The sequence below is a fragment of the Sesamum indicum genome, linkage group LG15 (assembly GCF_000512975.1).
Source record: "Sesamum indicum cultivar Zhongzhi No. 13 linkage group LG15, S_indicum_v1.0, whole genome shotgun sequence".
NCBI lineage: Eukaryota > Viridiplantae > Streptophyta > Magnoliopsida > Lamiales > Pedaliaceae > Sesamum > Sesamum indicum.
Window position 1 is genome coordinate 9,616,535 of NC_026159.1, and position 27,165 is coordinate 9,643,699.

General features: G+C 31.5%; 3 protein-coding genes across 3 annotated transcripts in view; 1 reads left to right on the forward strand and 2 right to left on the reverse strand.

The window, feature by feature from the left end:
• LOC105178308 (ubiquitin carboxyl-terminal hydrolase 27) overlaps window positions 1–1,239 on the forward strand; it is a gene marked incomplete in the record, with an annotated part of 5,121 nt that extends 3,882 nt beyond the window's left edge. Inside the window, 2 exon segments of the mRNA XM_011101766.2 lie at window positions 1–151; window positions 703–1,239. Of these exon segments, the coding sequence (XP_011100068.1) occupies window positions 1–151; window positions 703–963 (412 nt within the window).
• LOC105178428 (probable serine/threonine-protein kinase At1g54610) lies at window positions 3,063–12,449 on the reverse strand. Its single transcript, XM_011101889.2, has 7 exons — window positions 12,102–12,449; window positions 10,887–11,171; window positions 9,275–9,592; window positions 8,304–8,525; window positions 7,211–7,305; window positions 4,928–5,027; window positions 3,063–3,646 (listed from the first exon to the last, which is right to left on the reverse strand). The coding sequence occupies exons 1-7, from the start codon at window positions 12,387–12,389 to the stop codon at window positions 3,290–3,292; spliced, it is 1,665 nt and encodes a 554-aa protein (XP_011100191.1). The 5' UTR covers window positions 12,390–12,449; the 3' UTR covers window positions 3,063–3,289.
• LOC105178309 lies at window positions 15,892–19,755 on the reverse strand. Its single transcript, XM_011101767.2, has 3 exons — window positions 19,467–19,755; window positions 18,917–18,997; window positions 15,892–16,625 (listed from the first exon to the last, which is right to left on the reverse strand). Exons 1-3 carry the CDS (start codon window positions 19,623–19,625, stop codon window positions 16,239–16,241), a joined length of 627 nt encoding a protein of 208 aa, XP_011100069.1. The 5' UTR covers window positions 19,626–19,755; the 3' UTR covers window positions 15,892–16,238.

Consider the following 27,165-nt stretch of genomic DNA (forward strand, 5'->3'; position numbering starts at 1 on the left):
CAAAGCCAGCAGAGTTGAAAGCATTTCCTCAGCATCAGAGATAGTAGAGAAACAAGAAAGAAGTGCCACCTTAGTCGGGAATGGTCCTTGTCTGACAGCTTCTGAGTCGGGACCTAGCTGGCTTGATTCTACAAGATGTGCTGATAAACATGTTAGCTTCTCATCCTCGTCTATACTCCTCTCACTTATATCTGCAAAGAATGTGACCAAAAATGAGTTGATATTCCTACTTTTTTGCTGAATGTTGGTTTGCATGAAAGGTTAATTCAATAATATCTCGTTAGTATAATTACTGACTAGTTCCCCTTTCAGATTACCAAAACCTCTCATTCAAATTCATACCACCTCATATTGTCTGAACAAGTGGTAATGTTTAGAAATTTGATAGGATGTTAATGTGCTGTATCTGGGAACATAGGCACAAGGGGAGATAATTATAAGGTAATTTAAAGAACTGAAACTTAGAACATTGGTGTTCATAATTTCAACGAGGGAGGGGTGTATCAGTAATTACACTTACTCCAAACAGAGGTCATCCTTTTATATTCTTCGTTATTGCACTACCAAGGTTTCACCAACATCCACATGGTATCTCTTAGGCCTGTAGTTAAAGTAACTTCATTTGTACTTCATATGGAAGTACAAGAAACATTATCGGTTATCCTACTCTGTTCTCATATAAGCATGCTCCTTACTTCGCAGGCCAACTTCCCTTCCCCACCACAACGATGTCAGACATACCGTCTCTTTTCCGTTGTGGAGCACTTTGGAAGCAGCGGGGGCGGGCACTACACTGTTTACAGAAAAGTGACAGCCAGGTTAGGCGACGAAGATCCCGTTGCTCTATTAGAATCCACGATCGAGCAATGGTTTTGTATTTCGGATTCTGAAGTGCATAGCGTCTCAGAGAAAGATGTTCTGGATGCAAATGCCAGTATGCTGTTCTATGAGAAAATTGACTAGTCCCGAGACTTTCAAGCAGGGATAAATGTTTCCGCTTCAACTCCCTGAATATTTCTTACCAAGTACAGAATAATGCAGCAAAGCATATGGTGCATGATGAGTATGTCCATGGCATTTATCTACTGGGAAAAAAAAATACTATACTTGCTTTATAGGAAATTATAGATGAAGGTTATTCTTTCCATTTTTACTTGCATTTTCATGTAGCAGACAAATGAAGATTTTTTCTGCCAGATGGTGTACATTTCTACCTGTCAAGACGGTAAAGTTGCTTAATCTCTTGTTTGTACCTTTCACATGGTAAGGGACTGCAATGGTTTATTTTTGCGTATATAAGCTGGGATGAGTGTTTGTGGTGTACTATCTATGCCTAATTAGTTATAAGTTTTTCTCCACTAATTTTTGCAAATTCTTGGTGATATTGTTAGTACTTTGAAGTCTGTCTCGATTATTTTATCCTCAGCACTCCAATATTTTTTTTTTTTTCAAAGACTCACAGCACTGAACTTACAATTTTCTCAAACTTTTTCCCAAGCAGAAGTCTTGCAAACACCTCATAGAATTTTCTTTCCATGGGGCTATTTGTTTATGATGATATCCTTTGCCCACTTCCTAAATACTTCGTGTTCTTAAGCATTTTTGTGATATCCTAAGTGGTTGGTTTAACCTTTTGTGGCTGGTTCTGAGTGAATAAAACTTGGTGAAAATAGGAACAACTTTCTCCAGTTCTCTAGCTCCCTGAGCCGAATATTTCTGCTGCATTCTTTCATTCTTATTCTTTACTATAATAATTATTATTTTTGTAAATTGTGATTGTATTATTTAAAGGTTCAAAACCCATAAATCTGTAATAGTTGATTACGATCCTTTGAACATCCGTTGAAGCATAAATACCCAACACAAAATAATCATTTAATTATATTTAATTATTTTTCTAGTGGTATTTGTATAATTAATAAAGTAATTCAATCATTTGGCAGTGCATTCAATGAATTAACTAAAATAACTCATTTAATTAATACCTTATGCTTAAACATTCACGAAGTCATATTTCATAATATACTTCAAATATACATGTTACACAAGAATTTCTCTAAATATACAATTGACATAAATTTTATACCGAGGCATGCGAATATGAAATCCAACCCCAATTTACGTAAGAAACGTAGGCCTGTCTGTTTGTGTTTTTATTTATAATTTTTATAAAAATATGTACTTACAATTTTGTATAAATTTTTATGTGAAATCAGAATGTATTTACATTAGTTAATAAAATTGTGTCTTATATTGAACCGAAATAATACAATTTCAATGAGAATATATATAAGTAAATATATTTTCACTTTAGTTATTGTTTCGAAAACTGAAAATGAAAATACAAATAGTGGCGGGACTGTCGTCCAAGAACCAATAATACACGCATTTATATTGCATGAATTCCATATTGACCAGTCTCTCTCTGGTATAAAATGCAATTGAATTTTGACTTCTTTATCTCAAATTTGTACATGAGATCTCTTGATGATTGTGGAGAAGAGTAAATCTTTCCCTTACTACTCGTCTTCGTATGCAAAAGCCCGACTCAACTTTGGACGTCGTGCCAAATCGTATAGCTTCGGTAGGCTGGGGGATGATTCGAACATCAAGAGGAGGGTGGCGGCGGCTAAAACACGTACACCATCGAAGTAAGCTCAAACCATCGTCAGAAGTAAGTCGATTGACAACTACTGGTATGACATATTAGTATATTTTCTTTGAAGAGGTGTATTCGTAAGTTTTTTGCCCCAAAAAGAATGTAGATGTAAAGTATTATAATTTAAGGAGTGTACTGATAATTTTATAATAAATAAACGATGTTTGTGCAACGAGAGTCATGAGATCCAACCTTAAGAGGATGAATGTAAAATATGTGCATAAAATAAGAACAAAAAGCTATTACAAATGCTGTTAGCATAATGTTCTTATGTTTACGAGCGCTCAAATTTCTCTTATATAACCGTAAATGGGATCAAATATATATGCTTAAATCAATCAAGAAACGTAGTAAAGTCGTACTATATGCAATAACAACATCATTGGCTAATGACCATACGAATTTGAGTAAAATTAAATACGAAGACTTTATTTATTTATTTAAATCACATCATTGATCGCGCCTAAAAAGAAATTCTAGCCTTGAACCAATCTCAGTCAAATTGAACTCAATCACATGGTGAGAACATCAGACTTGCCAAGTGATTGGTGGATGAACTATTACATGACTGCACAACACACTCATAATACGATGATTCAGTTTGGCCAGACTCGATTTGAATAAAGATTCTCATCGTTGAGCCAAGTTATCTTCTAACCCAAACAGCTTTGAGATCTTTTCCAGATCAAGATTTCTAAAATCAATATTTGAAATCGACCTGCGATAGAGGCTTGAATTGCTCTCTTCAAGGTGGTGAGCAGCCTCAGTTAAAGAAGCCAGTAAGAGAGGGTAGTTCTTGATGTTCTTGAGAGCATTGGGGTGTGCCTCAGTTCTAGCAGATCGATTCTGCTGCGAACGGAACGCTGGAGTAGGCGATCGCGGTGGGAGTTCTTGGCCGCTGTTTGCCTTTGCAATGGACGACGAACTGATTGAACTATTGCCTATCGACATATCTTGGCTTTGGGTGTTACTTGTCGTGCGAATTTCCTGCTTAAATGATGAAGGTTGCCATCACAAAAAAGCTGCACAATGTGCATATTGAACGACTACACCATCTAAAAATTTAATTTTTTTTAAAAAAATTAATCATTTAATATATCTAAATACGCTCCCTCACGTGCTGGTTGTACTCTCTCTAACATCACGTTCGTGAGCTTTCATTAATTGCTTAGAATTACGGGATAATTACACTCACTTTCCTAAGGATTTATGTAATTACATGTAGATCTCCTGTGGTTTGAGAAATTATATTTAGCATCCATGAGGTTTACTTCCGTCTAACAAATAAGTCTTTCCGTTAGTCAAAATTCATTGAATTTGCTGATGTAAACAAAAAAAAAAAAAAAACTGAATGGAAATTGATATTTACGCTCGATTGACTTATTACTGAGTTGTTGCAGGTCAAACAATTTTTTTTCTACTGAACTCCCTTATAGCGATAAAGATATATCTCCTCACATGCATTAACACGTAAAGATGTATGAGGGTAATTTTATTATAAAAAGATTTGTTTGACCTGCAATAAATCAGTAGTAAGTCAATTGAGGATAAATATAATTTTTTTTTTTAATATCAACAAATTCGGTGAATTTTTACTAACGGATGAACTTATTTGTTAAACAGAAGCAAACTTCAAGGATGCTAAATGTAATTTTTCAAACAACACAAAACCTCAAGTGAGATGAGTGTAATCATTTCTAGAATTAATTACACTTAAGCTCTTTCTGAAAATGCAAAATAACATATTTTCCCAATACAATTCAACATTACACTTACACTCCCTCCAAAAGTTCTACTATTTACACTTGACCCTCTTTCGTTTGGGTTTAGATAAAAAATGCTGACATCCACAAAAACAAAAATTTATTAATTTTTAGCCTCCTCATTTAACATTTTTATGTATATTTTTATACTTATAAGGGGATCAATGTATCTCTTTATAAGTACAAAATTATTACATGAAAATATTAAAATGAGGGATAAAATTAAAAATTTGAGTAAATTTTTTTTGCTAACATCAGCATTTTTCATCCAAACCATAACAAAATGGGATTAGATGTAAAATAGTGAATTTTCAAAGGGGGTATAAGTGCAATTTTGAAGCTATTTTGGGAAAAATGGTCCAAGTGAAATTTGCTCTAATTCTTATCCAAATTAAATTCAATCGGACCGAATCAATTATATGACAGGTTTAAGTCTGATCAAACTTAAATCAAACTAAAATTTGAATTTATTTAAAAAAAAAAAACTGAAATAAGAGAAGCTGACCTGTTTGGCAGAGAGAGCATCTCCAATGAGGTCAGTGAAGGAGACCTTTCTTCTATGAGTTGCATGGATTTTCTGAGATCTTTGCTTCAATATGGACATTCTGTTCTCACAATAAATAGATAATTGTAATAGGAATAATATCAAATAATATAGCAAATAAAATATAAAAAATATTATTCAGATTATGAAATTGTAAATAATAGTAATGTTAAATTATTTAGAAATTTCAATATTTAATTTAAATGTGCAAGATAGAAGAATAAATTAGAAAAGGATCAAATTATTATAACACGGGTAAAGTAGTTCAATATCAAGTTAAATTTATTTTTTAAAATAAATAAAAATAACTTATAAAACGGTATTTGCAACTCTTAAAATAAGCGCTTATTCAAACTTATTTTTAGAAGAAAATAAATTGAAAAGTGTGTTTTAATTTATTGTTTACTTTTAATTGCATAAAATAAATTTATTTAAGTTGAAAACTATACGTGCTTTTGCTATAGTTTTTGCTTTAAATCAGTAGTACAAGTTTGGAATATTTGAAAACAAGAGTGAAAAGTGAAAAAAAAAAAAAAAAGTTAAAGTTGGAGTATTTAAAAAAAATATTTTAAAATATATAATTTTATCGGTAACTTCTAAAAGTTGATACGGAATTGCTTATAGCTTTTATCTTAAAATCAACTTAATTTAGCTGTTCAAAAGCAGAAGTTATGGAACAAAAGTACTTTTTTCAACATATTTTCAACGATAAGCTAATAAGTGCTTATTTTCATCCTAAGTAACTCCCTACCAAATTTTGGAACTTACCCTAGTTTACGTTTTTCCACATTCCGCACGTATTTTCAAAACCCTCAATTTTTATCATAAATTACTTATAACTTTTTCTACAATTTAATCCCATGATAAAAGTAAGGGTAAATTACGAATTCTTATGAAGTTTAGTATAATTACGAATACTCCCTCATTGTTTGAAAAATTATAAATACCCCCCTCATGTTTGATGAAATTATGTAATCATTGGATGGAGGTATAAAATTATCAACTTTTCTCTTACTGTATTTTTTTTATTTTTTAAATTTAAAACTTATAAAAAATGAAATAGGTTGGATGAAAAAATTATCCACTTAGTCCATAAAAAAATACTTTGCTTAAAAAATAAATAAACTTATAATTTTTAATCCACAAGGGCATTTTGGTCAATTTATCATAAAAATGGACGGAAACCTAATGGATTGAACTAATTGTTAGACGGTCATTAAAATCAGAAAGGTATTGGTAATTTACCCTAAAAGTAATGGTAATAACACTCTCTTATTGTCTCCATGTTGCAAAGAATGTCTAAGTTCCATCTATCTTAAAAATACATGTATCATATTTATAAATTACTACTATTTATAATTTAAATATCCTTTTCCTTTAATTAAATTTAGGGATAATTACAGTTATACTTTTTTATCTATATATAATTTATCTACACAAATAATTCATATATTTTCAAAAAAATTATGCATACACTCATCAAATTATCCCTATTTATTAAAAAATTACATGTACAACCTTCGAAAACGTCAACAATATTACACAATTTGCCCTGTTTTTATTGTTAGGAATAGTTTTTATAATTATAAAAAAAAAATAGGAATATATAATTTGTATAAATTAATGATAATTATCCCTTTATATTTAATTAGAAAGAATATAAAGATGTTTTTTGCCACATATTTATCACCATATGTGGAGAAAGAGCCAACTAAGGTTTCATTAAAAAATTATTTCTTTATCTAATAAAAAATATGGGTTTGTTTTTTACATAATGTAAAGATTTTTTTTTTAAAAAAAGTATTTTAAATATTAACTTCCCACTTTCTTAAAAAGTATTATAGTTTTTTAATAATTAAAGAACAATTTATAAAAAAAATATTAAAGCTTTTTTGTCTATTAATATGCCATTTTCTATGAAAAGAATATATATTTATATATACTACCACACTCATTAATAGGGATTAATGATATCATTGCATCAATTTTTAAATATGATAATTATACTCGTATGACAATATGACGGGCCGTTGCTTTTTTGTTTGTTTGTTTGTTTGTTTATTTTTCTTTTTCTTTTCTTGAAATATGATTTATTTGTTTATATATATATTTAATTTTTTTATAATATATTTTAAAATATGAATAATTATTTATTATATACACACAAAAATAACGTGTCACGACAGCCCGTATATATATATATATATGTGTATTCCTAACTTTTTAAAAAACAGCGTATTTTACCTTCTAGTTTCCATGGATTGGACTGGCTTGTCGTCCTCCGATACTATGATGGGCAAATCGGACAAATCACAGGGCAACGGATTTGTCGTAAAGAACTGTGTAACATAAAAATATCAATAATATAAAAGAAATTAATACTTTAATTACACACACATTATCTTAAATCATAATTTTTACTTAGGGATTGCTCTTAAAATTGCAATTATTAGACAGTCTATGCATATTCAACAACGTTGTTAATTTTTTTTAATAATAATTAAAATAAAAATTATATAATATTTATTAATTATATTAGATTAACAAGTACAAGTTATTTTTCATCTAACAAAAATATATCTCTTAATTTTCTTCAACTATGAGATAAATTAATCATAATTAATAAAAATAAGAAAATATATAATAATAATTATTATTATCATTGTAAAATTATAGAGCATATGTTTAAATTAACTTAATTTTATTTGAGGAATATACAACTTCATATTATTTTTAATATACGAGTAATATTAGTTTAGTGGTACATATTAGTAAAATAGCACATAAAAATATTCAATACGTACACATAATCTTGATACAAATATATGAAATATCTTAAATTGTTAGAAATTATATATTTGATATTAAAATATAACAATAAGATTCAAATCTATGATATATATATATATTAAATAATAATTTACACAAAATACTAAATTATTGATTTTGCTTATTTTTAGATAGATATTGAAACACATACTTTTATGATGATATAAATATTTTATTTTTTTTACTTGATATACTATTATATGTGTATTTAAATATATAAAAATAAAAAATAGAGCTCGCGAGCTTTTGAATAGAAATATATTAACTCGAGCTCGACTCATCAAGGAGCTCTAGTCGAGTCAGTTCGCTGATCGAACTTATTTGTCGCCCCTAAAGGGTCCTTCCCTAGTTTGATCGAAATGGGGCAAATTTGGGTTCAAATTATTAGGCTGAATTATATATTTTATTTTTATTTATAATATATTTTAAAATATTAAAAATTATTTATTATTTACACGTAGAAATTACATGATGCAATGGCTAATAATAAAAAAAAGAGAAAACTCACTTCGGTTTGGAGAGCAGAAGTAGCGGTTCCACGAAACGCAGGGTCGAGAGAGAGAAGTCTGTCGAGAAGGGCAAAAGCGGAATTGGGAAAGTTGGGAAATGCTTCCTTGAAATTGGGCTTATACTGTTGCGGCGGCCGGAAAGTGGCCGGCGGCTTTACTTTCTTCCAGTACTCTTCTGATGGCGACCCACATAGCTTGAAGATCTTATGAAGCTGCTCAATCTGAATTTTTTTGGAAAATAATAATAATAATAAGGGTAAATTCCAAACACTTTTATTTAGGTTTAATATAATTATAATTATTTTTCTGTTATTTGAGAAATTACAAACATCTTTTGATTTTTTTAACGTCTGTTTACAACGGGCTCATTTGGTTAGCATCCGTGAGATTTCCATTTAACTTTTGTGGGGAACTGACCAAAACGCCCTTTTGGATTAAGAATTATAATTTTATATATTTTTAAAATTTTCTAAAATATTTTTATGGACTAATATTTCTTATGGATTATTTATTTTACCCACCTCTTATTTTTTTTTTAATTTTATCAAATAGTTTTTTTTTATTTTTTTAAGAATTTCAACAAGGGTAAACTAATAATGTTCATTTCAGTGTCTAGGGGATAAATAATTATTTTTTATTTGAGTGGGGTATTTGTAATTTTTCAAATAATGAGAGAATATTTATAATTATACTAAATATCATAGTAGATAATTGTAATTTGCCTTAATATTAATAATAATTATGCCAAAAATGGAGTTTTTTTGCTCATTTCACATATCACGGGGGTAATAAATGGATGACAATGAAATTTGAACCCAATAGCTCTTGTTTGGTCTACATATGATACTATATTAAACGATCATTTAACCTAAAAGTTTAAACATTCAGATTATCATAAGAGTTATATCCTTTTCAACATCGACCACTCAAGATCGATAAAAAAAAATCAAACAAAGAACAAAACTCGTACCTCATTCCGACCAGGCATAATAGGCCGTCCCACAAACATTTCTGCCAGAAGGCATCCGGCACTCCAGAGATCGATCCCAACTCCATAATCCGTCGAGCCAAGAAGCAGCTCAGGAGCTCTATACCATAACGTCACAACCCGGCTTGTAAGGGGACGTTTTGGCCTGTTCTTGTAGAAATTTGCCAGCCCGAAATCTGCAATCTTCAGCACCCCATTCTTGTCGATCAACAAGTTCGATGCCTTTATGTCCCTGTGCAGGATTCCCCTCTCGTGGCAATGCTGCAGTCCTGAGAGCAACTGCTGCATGTAGCTCTTCACCTACACATTTCGTCGAACAGCTTTTAGGCTCTCAATTTTATTTAGGGAAAAAATGCAAGCGCCCCTCTTATGTGGAATATGTCCATAACATCCCTCGTAAAAAAAATAAGTATAAATTATAATCATCTTTCATGAGATTTGATATAATTATAAAAATATATTCGTTATTTAGAATATTACAAATACCCTCCCCCCTCATTTTTAACATATGTCTAACAACGAATCCATTACGTTAATTTTTGTTAGGTTCTCATCCAACATTGTCATGACCTGACCAAAATATCATTAATGGATTATGAATTATAATCTTACATATTTTTTGAAATTTTTTAAAAGTATTTTTATAGAGTAATATGCTCTATGGATTGTTTACTTTACACACCATCATATATTTTTTATATTTTTTTTTAAAAATCAACAAAGATAAATAGTAATTTTCACATCACCGTTTAAAAAAAAAATTATATAATCTTTTTCTATTTGAGAGGGTATTTGTGATTTCTCAAACAAGTGATAATTAGTAAAATACCCCTATCTTTTTCAAAATGAAACCTCCCCCAAAAAATTAAAAAAAAAAAAAAAACTTTATCGGGGTTGTAATACACACCCCCTTTTCTGCGATCTTGTATGATTTTTAAAAATAAATTTTATTGATATATACATATATATAATTTTAGGTAAATTACAGTCATCTTATATGAGGTTTGAGATAATTACAAATATATTTTCATTGTTTGAAAAATTACAAATACCCACTTAACTTTAACATGTATATAACAACGAGCCTATTCCGTTAGCCCCCGTTAGATTTTCATTCATCTTCTAGTTTTTTAAAAATTACGAATACCCACTTAATTTTAACGTTCGTATAACAATTTGCCTATTCCGTTAGCCCTCGTCAGGTTTCTATCCAGTTTTTATCGTATACAGACAAAAATATTCTTTCAGATTATAAATTGTAATTTTATATATTTCTAAAAGTTTTCTAAAATAATTTTATGGACTAATATGCCATTATGAATTATTTATTTTATCCACCCTTCAATTTTCTTTTACATTTTGTAAATATTTTTTTTTAAAAAAAAGAAGAAACTTAATAAGGGTAAAAATAGTAATTTCCACATCACCATTTAGGGACTACATAATTATTTTTTATTTGAGAAAAATATTTATAATTTTTAAATAATAAAAAAGTATTCGCAATTATGCCAAATCTCAAAGAAAGTAGCTATAGTTTACTCAGTAATTTGACCTTGTTGGATTTGAGTAACATAAGAAAAGGGAAGAAATGGACCTGAGGCTCAGTGAGCTTTCCTACAGGCCTGGAGATGACTTTGGTGAGGTCTGATTGCATGAAATCAAAAACTAAGTAGAGACTGTATTGCATTCTTGAGGTGGCTATCCCTTCAAGCTTTATGATGTTTGGGTGGTCTAGCTTCTTCAGTATTATGATCTCTCTTGCCATAAACTTAACGCTTTGGGGTTCTGATGTGTCGAATCGGACCTTCTTTAGGGCGACGATCTTTCCTGTCGTCTTGTCCCTGGCCTTGTACACGTTGCTGTATGTACCTTGGCCTATCTGTAAAATAAAAGAACAAGCATAAGATTGAGAACTTTTTTAAATAGGTCAAGATTTACTTGTAAAGATAGATCCCATCGGATACGACACGAGTTAGGATTTGGAAAGTGGACCGTTGATGAAATGATACGTGGTAGTAGATATAAGGAACTTGTATGATGATTTGTATAGTTAAACACTCCTATAAATACTATATCAAAGGTTAACAATGGTAAAATCAAGAATCATATCTGGAATTTTTTCAAATAAGTCGAGATTTGAGTGTAGAAAATGGATCTTGCTCGACCCGACTTGGGTCAGGATCCAGAAAGAGGACCATAATTAAAATGACATGTGGTAGTAGATATGGGCATCATATATATGGTCTGTAATGTTAATTAACTCTCCTATAAATACTATATCAAAAGGTTGACAAAGCTGAAAAACCGGCATCACATCGAGAGGTTTTTCAAACAAGTCAAGATTCTTGTGTCGAAAAAGGATCTTATACACCCAATATGGGTTAGGACTTGGAAATGGACTATAGATGAAACGACGCTTGGCAGGAGATATGGAGAACAAGTATGCATTATATAAAAAAGTCAACAAGGGTAATTCTAAGTACAAGCAAGATTCTAAGCTCTATTCTGGGCCTCTTAATATCTTTTACAGAATCAACCATCAAAGGATTTTGCAAAAACTTGCCACGCAAATTTGACAAAAGATTTGGGCCGATGATATATTCAAGCATAATTTACAGTACTAGTCTTAGGAAAATTCTAGTCCAGACCTGGCTCAAACAAACTTGAATCATACAATACACTTGTCGTGTTGGTGTACAGTTAAAAAAAAAATGACTAATCACAGAGCAAGTGTATCACACTTACTATGAATTGGTTTCGCTTGGCCAAACCTAATTCGTGTAGAATTTTTCCTAGTCTTATTACTAACCTTTGCAAGCTTATCATATGAATCGGCACTCTTGGGAACCAAGCCGGCCAAATCATCGACCTGCACGTTCTCAACGAGCCATCTCGGCCATCCACCAACTAGCTCATCAGCAGCAATCTTATTCACCGGAATACTCTGCACGACGTTCCCACCACGACCTACACCTTCTCCACCTCTATTAGCATCCCTCCCTGCATTCTCTCCTTTGATGTAACCATGCTCACGTTTCAACTTGTCAAGCCCCCTTGCTGGGCTGCTGATGGTCCCTTTGCTCGGAACACACCCCATTCTTGATGGTGATGATAATGACTAGGTGGTGGTGGTTCATTACATGCTGGGATTTGTGAGCTTTGCATCATGTCCAAAAACATCGACAAATAAGAGAAATTATAGTACTTTAAGGTGAGGACAGAGGCAGCAGTCGCTGTCGCATAGCCGGCGTCGTTGTCGTCGTCGTCGTTGTCCGAATCATGCAAGAGTGTGAAGGGTTAACTCTGTTTTATCCGCAGGCTGAGGATTCGGACAACTTCTTCTCAAGGAATTCTTCTTGGTATGTATAGCTGGAAAATCTTAGTGAGAATAAACCTTAGTTTATGTTCACGTTCTTTTATACCCTTCCTTCATCCAATGGCAAGGGTTGGAGCGCACCCAATCGACTCAAAAATTCCATGAAAAAAAGAAAAAACAAAAAATTTACGATCCTGCAATTTAGGAATGGCATTTTTGTCTTGTATGAATTAATTTTCGTAATTTATCCTGTAATTTTATAATGGATCAAATGCACTTTGTCCCCTGAACTAGTCGTTCTATAACATTTACCATCTTAAACTAACAAATGTAATACTTACCCTCTTGGTTGGACAAAAAATGCCCCTCATGCCTTGTACGATTATATTATTATCAATGTATTTTAGTATTTTACATATTAAATCATCAGCAAATTATTTTTTAATTAACTTTTTAATAAGTGAAGAATTTAAATTAAAAATAAAGTATAAATTAATATATATATATATATATATATATGTAGTGGACACACAACAACTCATATATGCTTCCTAAAAGAATTTGACAAATATATATGCTTAACTCAAAGTTAAATATTTTTGGAAAAAAAATGAATAAATATATTTTAAAGAAAATATGTTCAGAAAATCGATATGTAATCACTCATTTTTATCTAAAAGAATAAATAGTTAATAACTTAATTTTTATTACCAAATTAATAGTAAACAACTTGTGCAGAACCAAAAATGTCTTCTAAGTCACAGGTCCAAAAATGCCAACGCCCTAAGTTGTAGGATTAAAATTATAATTTAATTAAATAATGTGCCAAGTTGTAGGATTAAAATTATAATTTAATTATATAATGTGCAAGTCACATGCAATTTTTTGAACAAATTGATAAGAATAGAATAAAAATTAACTACATTTTAAAATTACAGAACCAAATTAAAAAAATCAATTGTGTAGGATCAAAATTCCAGTCCATGTTACAAGACTAGAATTGTATATTTTAAGAGAGAGAGAGAGAGAGAGAATATATTAAACTAATCGTCGAAAGAATTACACCAACGAAGTTGGAGTCAAGAAGATATCTATACTGTTTATTAAGGTATCGGGTTTTAGAGTAACTACTTTTGATAGACAAGATGCTGATTGATTAAACTACCCTTATTAATTGTATTTTTAACTAGTTTTAAATTTCTATTCTTATGAATTTATTGGGTCAATTACACTTAAATTCCATCTGAAAATATGAGCTTACATGCTCCCCCAAAGAAGTTTTGAATTACATCACTCTCTCTTGAAATTTTTTTATTTACACCTGACTCCCCTTTCGTTAGGGTTTGGATGAAAAATGTTGATGTGCGCAAAAAAATTACATAAATTTTTAATTTTGTCTCTCATTTAATATTTTTCTGTGTGTTATTTTGTACTTAATTATAAGTGTATAAATGTAATATATATATATATATATATATGAAATGAGGTTTAACATCATTATATTTTTTCCTATATGTATTAAATTATTACATGAAAATAATTTGAATTCGGGAGAACTATTTGAGTAGAAATGATTTCAAACGACTCTAATAAAATAAAGTTAAAATATTCCACAAGACATAGTTCATAATAAAAAGCCGAAGTACTAGGTAATCATGTGTTGAATCCCAACTTTTTTACTTCAACAATGAAATTATTTACATTGTGTCTGGATCGATAGGTTCAAAGTCAAATCTCAAAATAATTATATTTTAGTCCCACGAGATAGCAAATATTGTACTTTCAATCCCACACTTTACAAGATTAATATTTTTTGTCCCATAGAATTATAAAATATCACGGATGTGATCCCATGGGACCAAATCCGTTAGGATTCAGGATTACAATTGCTATGTTTTTTAATTTTGTGGGACCAAAAATATTAATTTATAAAGTACAGGATCAAAGTACAACACTTTCTATCATATCGGACTAAAAGTACAATTTTTCTTTGTAATATGAAATTATTTTATGGTTTAACTTCAAATTTATCGATCCAAACACAATATAAATAACTTCATTGCGGAAATCAAAAAGCTGGAATTTAACTTATGATCACCCAGTACTGTGAACTATATGTTCAAATTTGTGATCTCTACACATGCATTTCGAATTTGAGATCACCTCACGACCTAGTCCTGGATAAGGCAGTTGTAGTAAACCCAAAGACTAGAAGCCAATTTGGAAGACAACCTAAGAAGGATCCCAACAGAACAGAAATCACTGCTTCTGAGGAACTATAGTCTCTCTTAAGCTAATATTGTCTCCGTCGGAGCCACACGTTTGTCATCGAGGAAATGCAACTCTGGGGACGACGAATCTTGTTCTCATGACAATAAACGGATGCATATAGCAGCGAAAGAATGTAAATTGAATTGTTTAACGATACATCATGTTTGATCCGTGGTCGAGATCCTTAGCTACCTAGAGCTGATCTCGACCTAACGATAATTTGAAGTATGGATCTGAATGAATATCCCAAGCTGGACTAGTAATAGTTCGCCTGCACACAAAATGTTAGGCTTGCTAGAATGACCCTCAACTAAGACTCTCATATACTTAAAGTATTATTGAGGTCAAGATTATAAGATTGCGAAGTACGATCTAATAGTAATAAGTACCATATTTTAAAAAGTGTATCAATTGATATTTACCGTTCTAAAATGTACAGAGCCATGTGTTATCTAAATAACCATTCGATAAATTTGAGACCAATGATTGACAATTCAAATTTTTGGGGAGGGCTGGTTGCTCTAAGAAAGGCGTTGGAGTCATTTCCAAAGGGCACACAAATGTCCTTTGGGGTTATGTCATTGTATTTTCCCTATCATTATTTTTTATTATTTTTATATTAATTTATGAGAATCACTAAATTTCAATGTAAGTATTACGCAGTAAAATAAAAATATTACATATTATGTATTTCGATCCATATCTATTCTAAAACCAAACGATCCTGAGCCACTAGGTTGGCCGATCCTAGTTTGAGACGGCCCATTACCAGCCCCGTCCCAATCAGGCGTGGCAGAACCAACCCAACTTTTATTGAGCCAATCCAAAATTAGTTGGTACGGCCCAGCCCGACCACCTGGGCATGTTGACCATCCGGTCCGTCCCTATTTACACATTCATTTTTTCACCAAATTTGAGAGTTGAGACCTCCCCATCTAATGGTAACCAAATTTCACATGGCATGATAATTCATCTCCATACCACAACTAAATCCAACATCATAAAGCATAAGTACACAACCTGAGGAATCAAATCAATTAAACAATATATAGAAATGTGTTCCACACAGAGAATACTATGATGGCTGATGAGAAATAAGAAATCATAAGAACAATACTAGATAAAATATAAACATGAAAAGAAGCCATAACCGGGTGCACTTCACAATCCATTCAGACTACACAAACCTTCCGTTGGGATATATCAACAGGTGTCCCTAAAGCTCGTTCCACACTTCATGGACGACCAACCTCTTTACACTTCCACCTTTGCCTACTCTTTTTGTTTATACCACCACCTCACCTACATGCTGCATTCTCTTTTCCACTACTGATTCTTCGACTCTAGAATGCAGACAGTTCAGTAGGGCGAATCATGGCCAGGGCTGTCTGCGTGCATATCCATTGAAGTATCGTTAGAACTGGGCGGATTGGGATCTCGGGTTTGGCTAACAGTATTCTCATTGCCCCGCATAGCATTGTTTGCATATTGACCGCCCTGTGACAAGTGATAGTGTTGGAGACTACGACGAACTGGACTAGAGAGCGCATTGGAGAAAACAGAGTTCTTTGTTTGGTCTGAGTTCACTGAGCGTTGTCCTTGTCCAACAGTTGCAGGACCAAAAGCATTAGAAGATACTGGAATTCCTGAATGGGTTGTCTGCATTGCAGTATGCGACTGTTGCTGATGTTGGAATGGCAACCTAGGGGATGATGGAGGCTCCTCTGTCCCATAATCAAGTTCATTCTGCAAATATATCGATTTTGTCATAAGACCAGAAGTGTCAGAGCGATGGTTTATGAATTTAGTATTCTCTCTGTAAAGAAAGACAAAAAGGGAATCAGAACCAAGGTGGCAAACCAGGAAGTGTAGAGGCAAAATGGATAAAGTACAATATAGATGACCCATCTACTGACAGAGAAAAATACATGATTTGCAGAAGGTGCTAGTAAAGATGACAAATTTCTAACACACATGTCAATATGCGGAGAAAAAGAACAATTGCCTCTGTCACTAAACCTTCCAGGCTTTGTTCCTTAAAAGATTAATGAAATTGAGAAACTTCACAATAAGTTCCTTCCCTCTCCTCCAACTGGAGTATGTCATTTATGAAAACCACATGTACAGACACCAACAACTTGTTTTCTATTTCCAAGCACATTCCATATGCATTAACAAAGAACAGTTTCCCAATGCTAGAAGAATGGATAAAACTATTCTGATCACATCTTGATTATTGTACCAACAGATATCACAACAATTCAGAGTTTAGGTTCAGCAAAGTGTCAATCAAACTAAGCTCAACAGAGTGAGAGACCATGAAAAGTAAAACCGGCTTGCCCCAAGATAAGGAGTTCAAAAAATTGGCATTATAGACTCTATGATCTCAAACGGCCAGGTCCTCCATTCCAGATCACTTCTGCTATTATTTCTTGAGAGGGAGAGAGAGGAAGGAAAACCAAAATAAAAGAAAAGAAGAAATAGGAGGATAGGAACACGAAGGGGCTGAAGAATGAGAAAATGTGCAAGTAGCCTTCAAATGTCCCAAATGAACCTGTCACCTTCCATCCAACCTTGAAAATTGGGCTATTCTGGAAAGGGTTTGTGTGGGTTGCCAGCGCAACGTAACATATTTACCTGGAAAGCCAAAGAACAGAATAGGAAATACAATTTGCCATAACATTTTGGAAGAGTTGTAAGTTATTAAATAGCTAAGCCCCTCAATTCCCGTCCCGACAACCACCCAAATCTGATTACCGTAGTTATTTATCCCATGACAGGTCCTAAATCCTAACTACTACTCGCACATGGTATGTTTAAGTGAAGATCAAATCTCTAAATAAATTGAATCTGCTGACTGAGGGTAATTGGAAAATGCAAGCTGAAAAATACAAAAAACAAACAACCAACTAGGTTCCCCTAGGGCATAAACCACAAGTGAAGAAGTCTTTTAAAAACTTTTTTAACATCAAAATGAGTGCAATGAAACTTTCTATTTCACAACAACGGATGGGACGATTGCAGCAACAAATATGAATTGTCTCATAATGTCGTGGAGTATCCCATAAAAGGGATTGTATGCTTCCTAAAGAAAACGTCCAATCAGAAAGGGACTCATTAAAGATAATAAGCAGCCGGAAGAAAAAACAGAAGGACCATTTCTCAATACATCTCTGACACAAACTTAAGACTCACACACAAGGAGATGTAAGTTTAAACATAAAAATATATGAATCCCATAAGTGTCAGTCCCACAGTTTGAGTGAATGCTGACTATATAGGACACAGATTAGCCTACAAAAAACTGCAACAGCTTAGTCAAAATAGACATAATCCACGTATGGTCATAAACAAGAAAACACTTGGCAGACAAGATCAAATACCAACATGAAACTCACTCATCAAATCATATAGCTTATTAACATAGAACAAATACACAATCTTAAGTGATTATATTATTAACAGAAAAATACACTGAAGCCAATCCCTTCTGTATTTGTATCCACATGGACTGAAATATAACGTACCAGTTTATAGTCGCAATTCCATGCTGTCCTGAGACCTTTAGAGTTTATAAGAACTAACGAGTAAAGGCATTGGAAAATGTTTTCAAATTTCACAAGGTATAGAATAGGCTTCAAGAAACTTGAGTAAATGCCCTAAAACAACCATTCATTTCAAATGGTGGTGAAGGCATAGAAGCTTTATGAGGCTAACATATCAATTTACACAATCACATTCCTGAATCATTGATGACTTCCATTTTATTTATCAGAACTGAACGCATCATAGAGAAAAACGAGAATGAGATAACTCACAGAACATAAACCAACAGAAATTGATATAATTAAAATGTATTCCTAACTAATCATATGAAATGTTATCCCGAATCAAGACATACAAATAGCCTAACGAAAAGTATTACCAAAAACCCCACAATGTACATCACATAATTGTCAACAAGAGAAGCATGAAAAATCTATAATCAATGTTTCAAGTTAAGAATCACCAAATTTAATTATTGTATAAGGAAAAACCTGCACGTAGGCGAATATATCGCCAGTCATCACTCTAACCCCATCTTCTTGCTGCCTCAAGATCCAATTATAAAGCTTCTCCTACAATCATGGGAAAAAAAGAGGATGAAGAATAATCCTGATCAATTATTTTCAGGCAATCCTAAAGCAAAGTAACTCAGAGCTATCAGTTCTTGCATAAATCACATTATCCTATGTCATGCATATAGAAAACAAGCATGAGGTAGTTCCAACAGTCATTTGAACAACAAAAAACCCGGAGACCAAAAAATCATAGACACACCATAATCCATTTCTAACATTAGCCTTCAGAACGAGAGCATAACAAAAACCAAAGGAAAAAAAAAGATAAATTGAAAAAAATCCATTTAATTAAATTCACACACACCAGCGTGAATCAACCCAATTCCTTCAGTCCATTTCATGCGAACTCAACTGTTTATGACTAAGACAAAGAACCCATAAAACTAGAGCACCAATTAACGCCGAAACCCACGAAAATTCGTCAAACAAAACGAAATAAAAGAGGGGGCAACCGAAGGAGACAAACCATGGCGTGTCGTTCGCCGGCCTGGAAGGATAGCCGCTGCTGGTGCGTAGCCTGGGAGTAGAGCTGGGAAAGGGAGTTGGCGGCGCTGCAGAAAGAGGTATACATGCTTCGATCCACCTCATCCAGCCGCGTCGCGTCGGATTTCCTCTTCTTCGCCATCCCTAAAAATTCGAACAAATTAAATCTTCTGCAAAAACCCTAGATTGGTCCGAGGGGTGTGGATGGTCTGGAGGTGGGGGTGGGGGTGGGGAGAGGGGTAGATATATAGGTGTGGGTGTATCTATCTATCTCTCTACGTAATATATAGCGTGCTCTTTATTCCAAGGGGGAACCTCTACTCTACATTCAGGAAGAAAATGGGCGTTTTAATACAGAGGGTGGGGGGGCTCATGCTATGCCACGTGGCATGGAAGGTGGCTGTGCTATTTGGCTATGCACAGAGCAAAACACCTTAATGACAGAGCTCTATCTACCTAACAAATACCCTTTCCCTCACTTAAATGTAATTTTTATTTTAACTTTATATTGATTCAGCCAATATATAAAAATAAATTATAATGATGATAACTCTCGATTCATTCAATATATCAATAATTATAAATAATTTATAATAACTCGTATAAAATAAAACAAACACTCACATAAGGTAAGACAAATACCTACACGTTCGGTTGAATTCGAAATCATGATCTCAAACTTGTGAAACCAATACCACATGTCCAGTGAGACGGGAACCCATGACTTGAGTTTATTCATAGGACCTCAACTTTAGGGAGTGTTTGTGAGCGCTTCAGAAAAGCGCTTTTCAGCTTCTGGCTCCCAAAAAGCATTTTTGAAGTGTTTGGAATATCAACTTCTACTTCTCAAACGGCTAAGAAAAACGTTTTTAGACCAAAAAGGGTGCTTCTAGCTGCTTTGATTTTTTGTAAATAAATTCAACTTTATTCTTTACTACTATACCCTTATTTGATAATCTTATTCCAAATTTACCGTTTTTAATTTATTTTTAAAATTATATATTTAAATTTGATATTGAAATTTTCAAATAGTTTGAATAATTTAATAATAATTAAATTTACAGTTTCACATATTTATTATTTTAAAATTTTTATATTTATTTATTATATCATCTAATTATATTATTTCATTCACATATTATTATTTGATTAATTAATAAAATATATATTTTTTGCAATCAGCAAGTTAATCAACAATTATATTACTTAGTGGGAGCATTATGAAATTAAATATATACTTTTTAATATTTTTAAAAAATTAAATATGAAATATACTATTCAAAATAAAATTTGTTATGTTTTGTGAAAAAATAATTATTATTGACAAACAACAAGTTAAATAATAAGCAAAAGATAGTATCTTTTTAATAAGAACGAAATAATCTTTAATTAATTAAGTTTATTTGAGAAATAACTTTTTTCAAACACAATCCAACTTTTACCTGCTTTTCATTTTTTTACAAACAATACCCACTTTTCTCTGCTATATACCTACAAATTCGACATTCCTTTACAAAAAATATTTTTTTAAAAATAAAAATTTTTACAAACATTCTCTTAATTTCAAACACTGAACTAAGACATCATTCATCAATTAAATGTAATTTAAAATGCACCAATTATTGTATTATTTGTAAGGAAATCTACAAAGCACTTAGATCTTTTGTGAAGTAACCATTGCTTTCCTTTTAATTATTTTGATACTATATTCTTCATATAAATTTTGAATTTGCAAATTGAAATGGTTTGCCATCTCTAAAAATGAAGATTGTTTTCTGATTTTTCTATTTGAATATCCATCCAAAGGTCTTCAATCGGATGCATAATCCTCTTCGATTTTATGGAGCAAATTATTTATCATATTGAAATATGGTATCCATATTTTGAAGATTTGATGTTAAAAAAATATATGAAAACCTTTCCGGTAGTGGCCGAAAGCTTTTGTACTTGCATACTTGAATTTTTTGTATTTATTGAGTGTATGTAGTGTGTTGCATGTGACTTGTTTCAGACTTGAACACCATGAATTTTGATATGAATCTATTAACTATCGTACTTGAATATGTTTTTGATCGAATTAGTCGATCAAAAAAAAAAAAAAAAACTTGTGGTTATCTTGGATCACTCCATCACAAATGGATAAGGCACAACTTTGGTACAAACTTTAATTTGGACTCAAGTATTAGCTAATATCTTTTAACTTTTAATTGACAATTTATTTCAAAATTATGATAGCAGTATATTCATTTCTTATACAAACACATTTTTTTAAAATAAAATTATGATGCTCATGAAATTAGTGTAGACAATACACCGTGCCACGGGATACCACCACGTCACACATCACATCATTTGGCATTATTTGCGAGAGTAATGTAATGTGTCGTTTGAAGCGTTTCATTTAGGGGCTGATGATATTTGCACGCATCTTATATCGATTGTACAAGGTCAAAACTTCATCTCCTTAATATGACAATTTTTGAAATAAAAATGTAAAATTTATAAAATTGTACCAGATGATATTTCGTATCATGAACAATTGATCACATCCCACGTGTCAATGGCCGCACCTTAGCCAAGACGGTCCACAGTGACTCGAGGAGGACGTCAGGCGGCTAGGGGATGCAGGGCGGCATGCAAGTGCACAAACAGCTAGTGAGCAGAGACTCTTAACGACTAGAGATTGCAATATTGTTCATATGGGAGCTTTTGATGTATGAGGATGCTATCTGCCAAATATGAAATCATTCCATAGACGTTTGAGTATGGAGATATAAGGGCGACGGTCGGGCGCCACCCTGCGTGTGAGCAGGAGATAAATGTGTGAAGTAGATTGCTTTATCCTTGAATATTTACATAATTGTTTCAGTGGTGTGATCCTTGGTATATTGGAAATACCTCCAAGATGTTTTAGAGTTAAACGGTTCTGATAGAATAGGAAAAGATGATGATGTTCACAGTCTGCTAATGCAGTGCCGAGATAGAATTTGTGAGGGCAATTCCTCAATGATGGATGATCGGAGGGGCTGAAACACTAGGGTTGTGATATAGAAATCGTAAGCTACGTATACGTAACGGTTCAAGCAGCATGTGATTTGAATGTTGGATGGGGAGATGCGGAAAAAGGTGTGCTCCTAGGCCATTTCAGTATCTACTGATGGAACAAGGAAAAATATTTTTAAGCCTATTATAAGAGGGGGACATGCATTGGTGAGCTCCAGCCAACCCTCCCCATGCAGTGAGGCACTAAATGAGCATTCTCTTGGGGGTCTGCTCTAGGCATCTCAAATGAGCGTTTAAAGTCGTCAAAAGGTATGGGAATTGGACGAGCATCATAGGGCCAGGATGGCCTACGTTGGGCAAGAAAGCGGTCGAGAGGTTCCGTATGAGCACAAGGTTGCCCTGTGGGCTGCGGGAATCAAGGTCAACACCTTTAGGTTGAAATGCGTGATCGAGACAAGAACCCCATGCCTCGTGAACCAACTCGTAGCATGAGCTATTGGGTTCTAACCATGTGCGGCGGTCTATTGGCTAAGATGAGCGATCGTGGGGCAATGCCACACTATGGGCAATTTGAGAAGCCACACTGAAAGATAAGGAAGCATATTGGGCATGCCGTGCGGGATCAACGCGAGATGTTGGCATATCGAATGGGCCTTAGACTTATAATGCAATCCTACTTAGGCGAGGCAATGTAACCTACAATGTCAGACGGACAAAATATTCATTCCGTTGCTAGAAAAAACAGTCTGCTACATGACACCACGTAACATCACAAATTAATTTTTCTAGGTTAAACTCTCTCTACTTTCGGACAGCACCATGTTCAAAGATTCAACATGATACTGTTACTTATTTTTGTTGGGTAAAAAGTATCAAATTTCCTACTTTTGAAAAATTAGGTCGTACGACATGATACCATTCAGTTAGTTTTGTTGCGTTAAAATCATAAAATATTTTTTTTCAAGAAAATTAATTCATATTTTCTCTATGTTCCTTTTTTTTTAATAATGTTTGTTTGTGTTTTCATTCCTAATTTAAAATTTTTGAAATAGTAATTAAAGTGAAAAGATATTCGTTTATATGTATTTTCATTTAATATATTAATTTGACACTACAATTTCATACAAAACACAATTTTATTAACTAATCTAAACACATTCTCATTTTTACATAAAAATCTATTTAAAATTAAAAATACATATGTTCCACTTTAAAATGGAAATGAGAGCGCCAACAAACAGGATTGATTTCGACTCAAATTACGTTTATGGGTCAATACGAGATTCATCACATCATATATCACTTATAGAATACTTACAGATTACCTATTAATGGAGACATCATATTGATAGAAATTCATATATGAACATATAATATTTCACAAAAATAATTTGATTTGAAATAAATTACAGCGACTCCTTCTGAGGTTTAGTATAATTGTAAATACTGTCTTATTATTTAAAAAATTATTAATACCCCCCTTCAAATAAAAAATAATTATATCGCCCATAGACGGTAATGTGAAAATTACTACTTTACTTCTATTGAATTTTTTTAATAAAAGGTTTAAAAGTATATATAAAAAAAATTGATGGTAGGTGACGTAGTTAATTAGAGTATATTAGTCCATAAAAATCTGTCAGAAAATTTTAAAATATATACAATTTATAATTTAAAAGAGCATTTTGGTCAATTCAACATAAAAATTGGAGAAACCCTAATGATTGCTAATGGAATGAGCTCGTTATTAGACGAACGTTAAAATTAGAGAAGTATTTATAATTTTTCAAATAATAAAAAGGTATTTATAATTATAACAAATTTCAATAAAAATGACTGTAATTTACGTTTTTGTTTGTTTGTGTGTGTTTCCGAACATTGTTAATCGACTTTTCTTTTACTACTTTGTTTTTATAGAGATGCAATTATTTTATACGACATTTTTGCCCTTCTTTATGTTGGTATTCTTTTGAAAGGGTTGAAAAATCAAAAGGATTTTTTTGACTTTTCTTATAAATCGTATGTAGAGAGTACTTAAAAGGGCCTAAAATATACTATTTATTTTTTATTTTTTAAATATGATGTTGGATTTTTTTGTAGTTTAAAAAATTACATCTAATTTCGTAGATATTTATTTTTATCTAATAAATTAATTTACTCATTAACTCAAAATTTAACAAATTTATTGATATTTACGAAAAAGATTAATGCAGATTCATATTTACCTTCAGTTGACTTACTCGTTATTATGGGTGAATAATTTTTTTTTATATCAAAATACCCTTATAAGGGTATATATATATACATCTCATATGCATTATCGTGTAAAGATATATAGAATAATATGGTCAGAAAATATTTATTTAACCCGCAATAGGCCAGTAATAAATCAATTGGAGGTAAATATAGACTTTTTTTATTCAATTTTTTTGCTAATTTCAATAAATTTGTTGAATTTTGACGGACGGATTGTGTCTATTTATTAGACAGAAGCAAACATTAGGAGTACTAGATGTAATTCCTAAATCATAGGATATTTATGTGTAATTACATCAAATTTCATGACAAAATGTGTTATTATCCCTTCATTTTAAATAGTCGTTGTCGTATGCAGTTTCCACAAGCATATAAAAGATAACTATGGTGTGAGATGAAGAGAAAAAGAAAAGTTGTGAGTTGAGGAGAAAGAAATAAATTGGCAAGAAAAAGAAACGTGAGATAAGGTGAGAGACGAAATAAATTATAATTGTGAATTTATTATATATATGAAAATCTATGAGAAAAAAAAATCGTGAAAAGTAAAGTGAGAGAAAAATATGATTATAATAAAATATTAAAATTACTATTCTAACCCAAAAAAAATGGAGTTGATGAGGCCTGAGCTTAGGAAGAAAATCTATTAATTGTGAATTAAAACATATTAATAAATAATTGTTATTTATAATTAAATTGTTTTTAAAAAATATGTCTACAGAAAATAAAAGAAAAAAACTTGTGAAAATGAAATAATTTCACCTTTATTTCCATTTCCAACATGTGATAAAATTAAAAAAAAAAAAAAAAAGATTCATACGACACCCACAAATCAATAATATATATTTTTAATTTTTTTCATTATTTATTAAAAATTGATTTAAAAAGGCGTGGGACCCACAAATGCTTTATTTTTCCTTTTTCTAAATATATATATATATTCATCTTGACACGAACAAGAATAAAGGAATTATTTTTTCTTTTCAAATTTAATTAAGAAATTACATTTTATTTACTCAAATTTAATAGTTTTATTTTTAAAAAAGATTACCATTTTCTGAGCTTTTTTCTGGAATTAATTGTAATTCTTCTAACATATTCCGATTCCAATATAGAAAAATATAATATGAAAAGTGGGATTCTAAAATTAGGATATTTTTCATCTGATCTCAACCAAAGTTTTAACCTTTAATCTAAATTACGTCCAAAATGTAATTTAATTTTCAACTAAACTTTCATATTAGACTAAGAAACCTTCACATTTTAATGTACATAATTTAATAATGGTAAAGTATAACGGGCTTTTATGATATTTGACATAATTATAAATACTCTTTTATTATTTGAAAAATTATAAATACCTCTCTGATGTTTGATGAAAATATCTAATTCATGAATTGACGTATGAAATTATCAACTTTGTCCTTATTGTACTTCTTTTTTTTAAGAAAATAAAAAAGAAGAGGCGGAGGACAAAATTTGAAAAATTGTAAAAAAATATCCACTTAGTCCGTAAAAGAAACTAAAAAAATAAACAAATAAAATTATAATTCATAGTCCACAAGGATATTTTGGTCAATTCACACAAAAAAAAAGGATGAAAGCTAATGGAGACTAACAGATTGGACTAATTATTAGACAATCATTTTAATCAGGGGTATATGGAAAATATTTCAAACAACAAAAAGAGTATTTGTAATTATATTAAACCTTATAAGGGTTCGTTCTAATTTACCCTTTACTCAAAATTATACAAATAATTTAATATTTACGATTTTATCCATAAGTCGCACAAATTAATAGGGAGCTGCTTATAACTTTTTGTTTAAATCAATTTAATTCAAACAGTTCAAAACCAGAAATTATAAAATCAAAAACACTCATATCAACTTATTTTCAATAATAAGCTAATAAGCTCTTATTTTAGACAGTGTCGCAAACACCCCTTGAATGCTTTTAACTGCTTTCCTTTTTCTACTAAATAAATTCAACGTGGTTTTGACTACTGGCTGTCGTAATAACAAACGAGATTAAAATCGTCGTTTTATCAATTGAATTATTTTTTAAAGTCGTTCTTCGTGACATACCCAGAAATTATTTCCCATTTTTTTTTTAATTTTGCTACAAATTTCAACTTTATCTACAAATTGTGACTCCTCTAAAATCAAGAACTCTAGCAAACACTCAATCATTCTGGATAATTACATGAATTTTTTCTATAATATTTATGTTGCTCAAGTGCTTAATAATTAAAAGGCATTTAGAAATTTATAATTTAAAAAATCATTACATATAAATTACCACAATTAGATAAAAAAAAAAAGCATTATTCATGTGAAATATTTCAAATTGCCCATAAAATGGTACATATTTTGATGCAAAAAATTCAAATAGAGAATGTGCAATGTTTTCTTATCATTGATTGC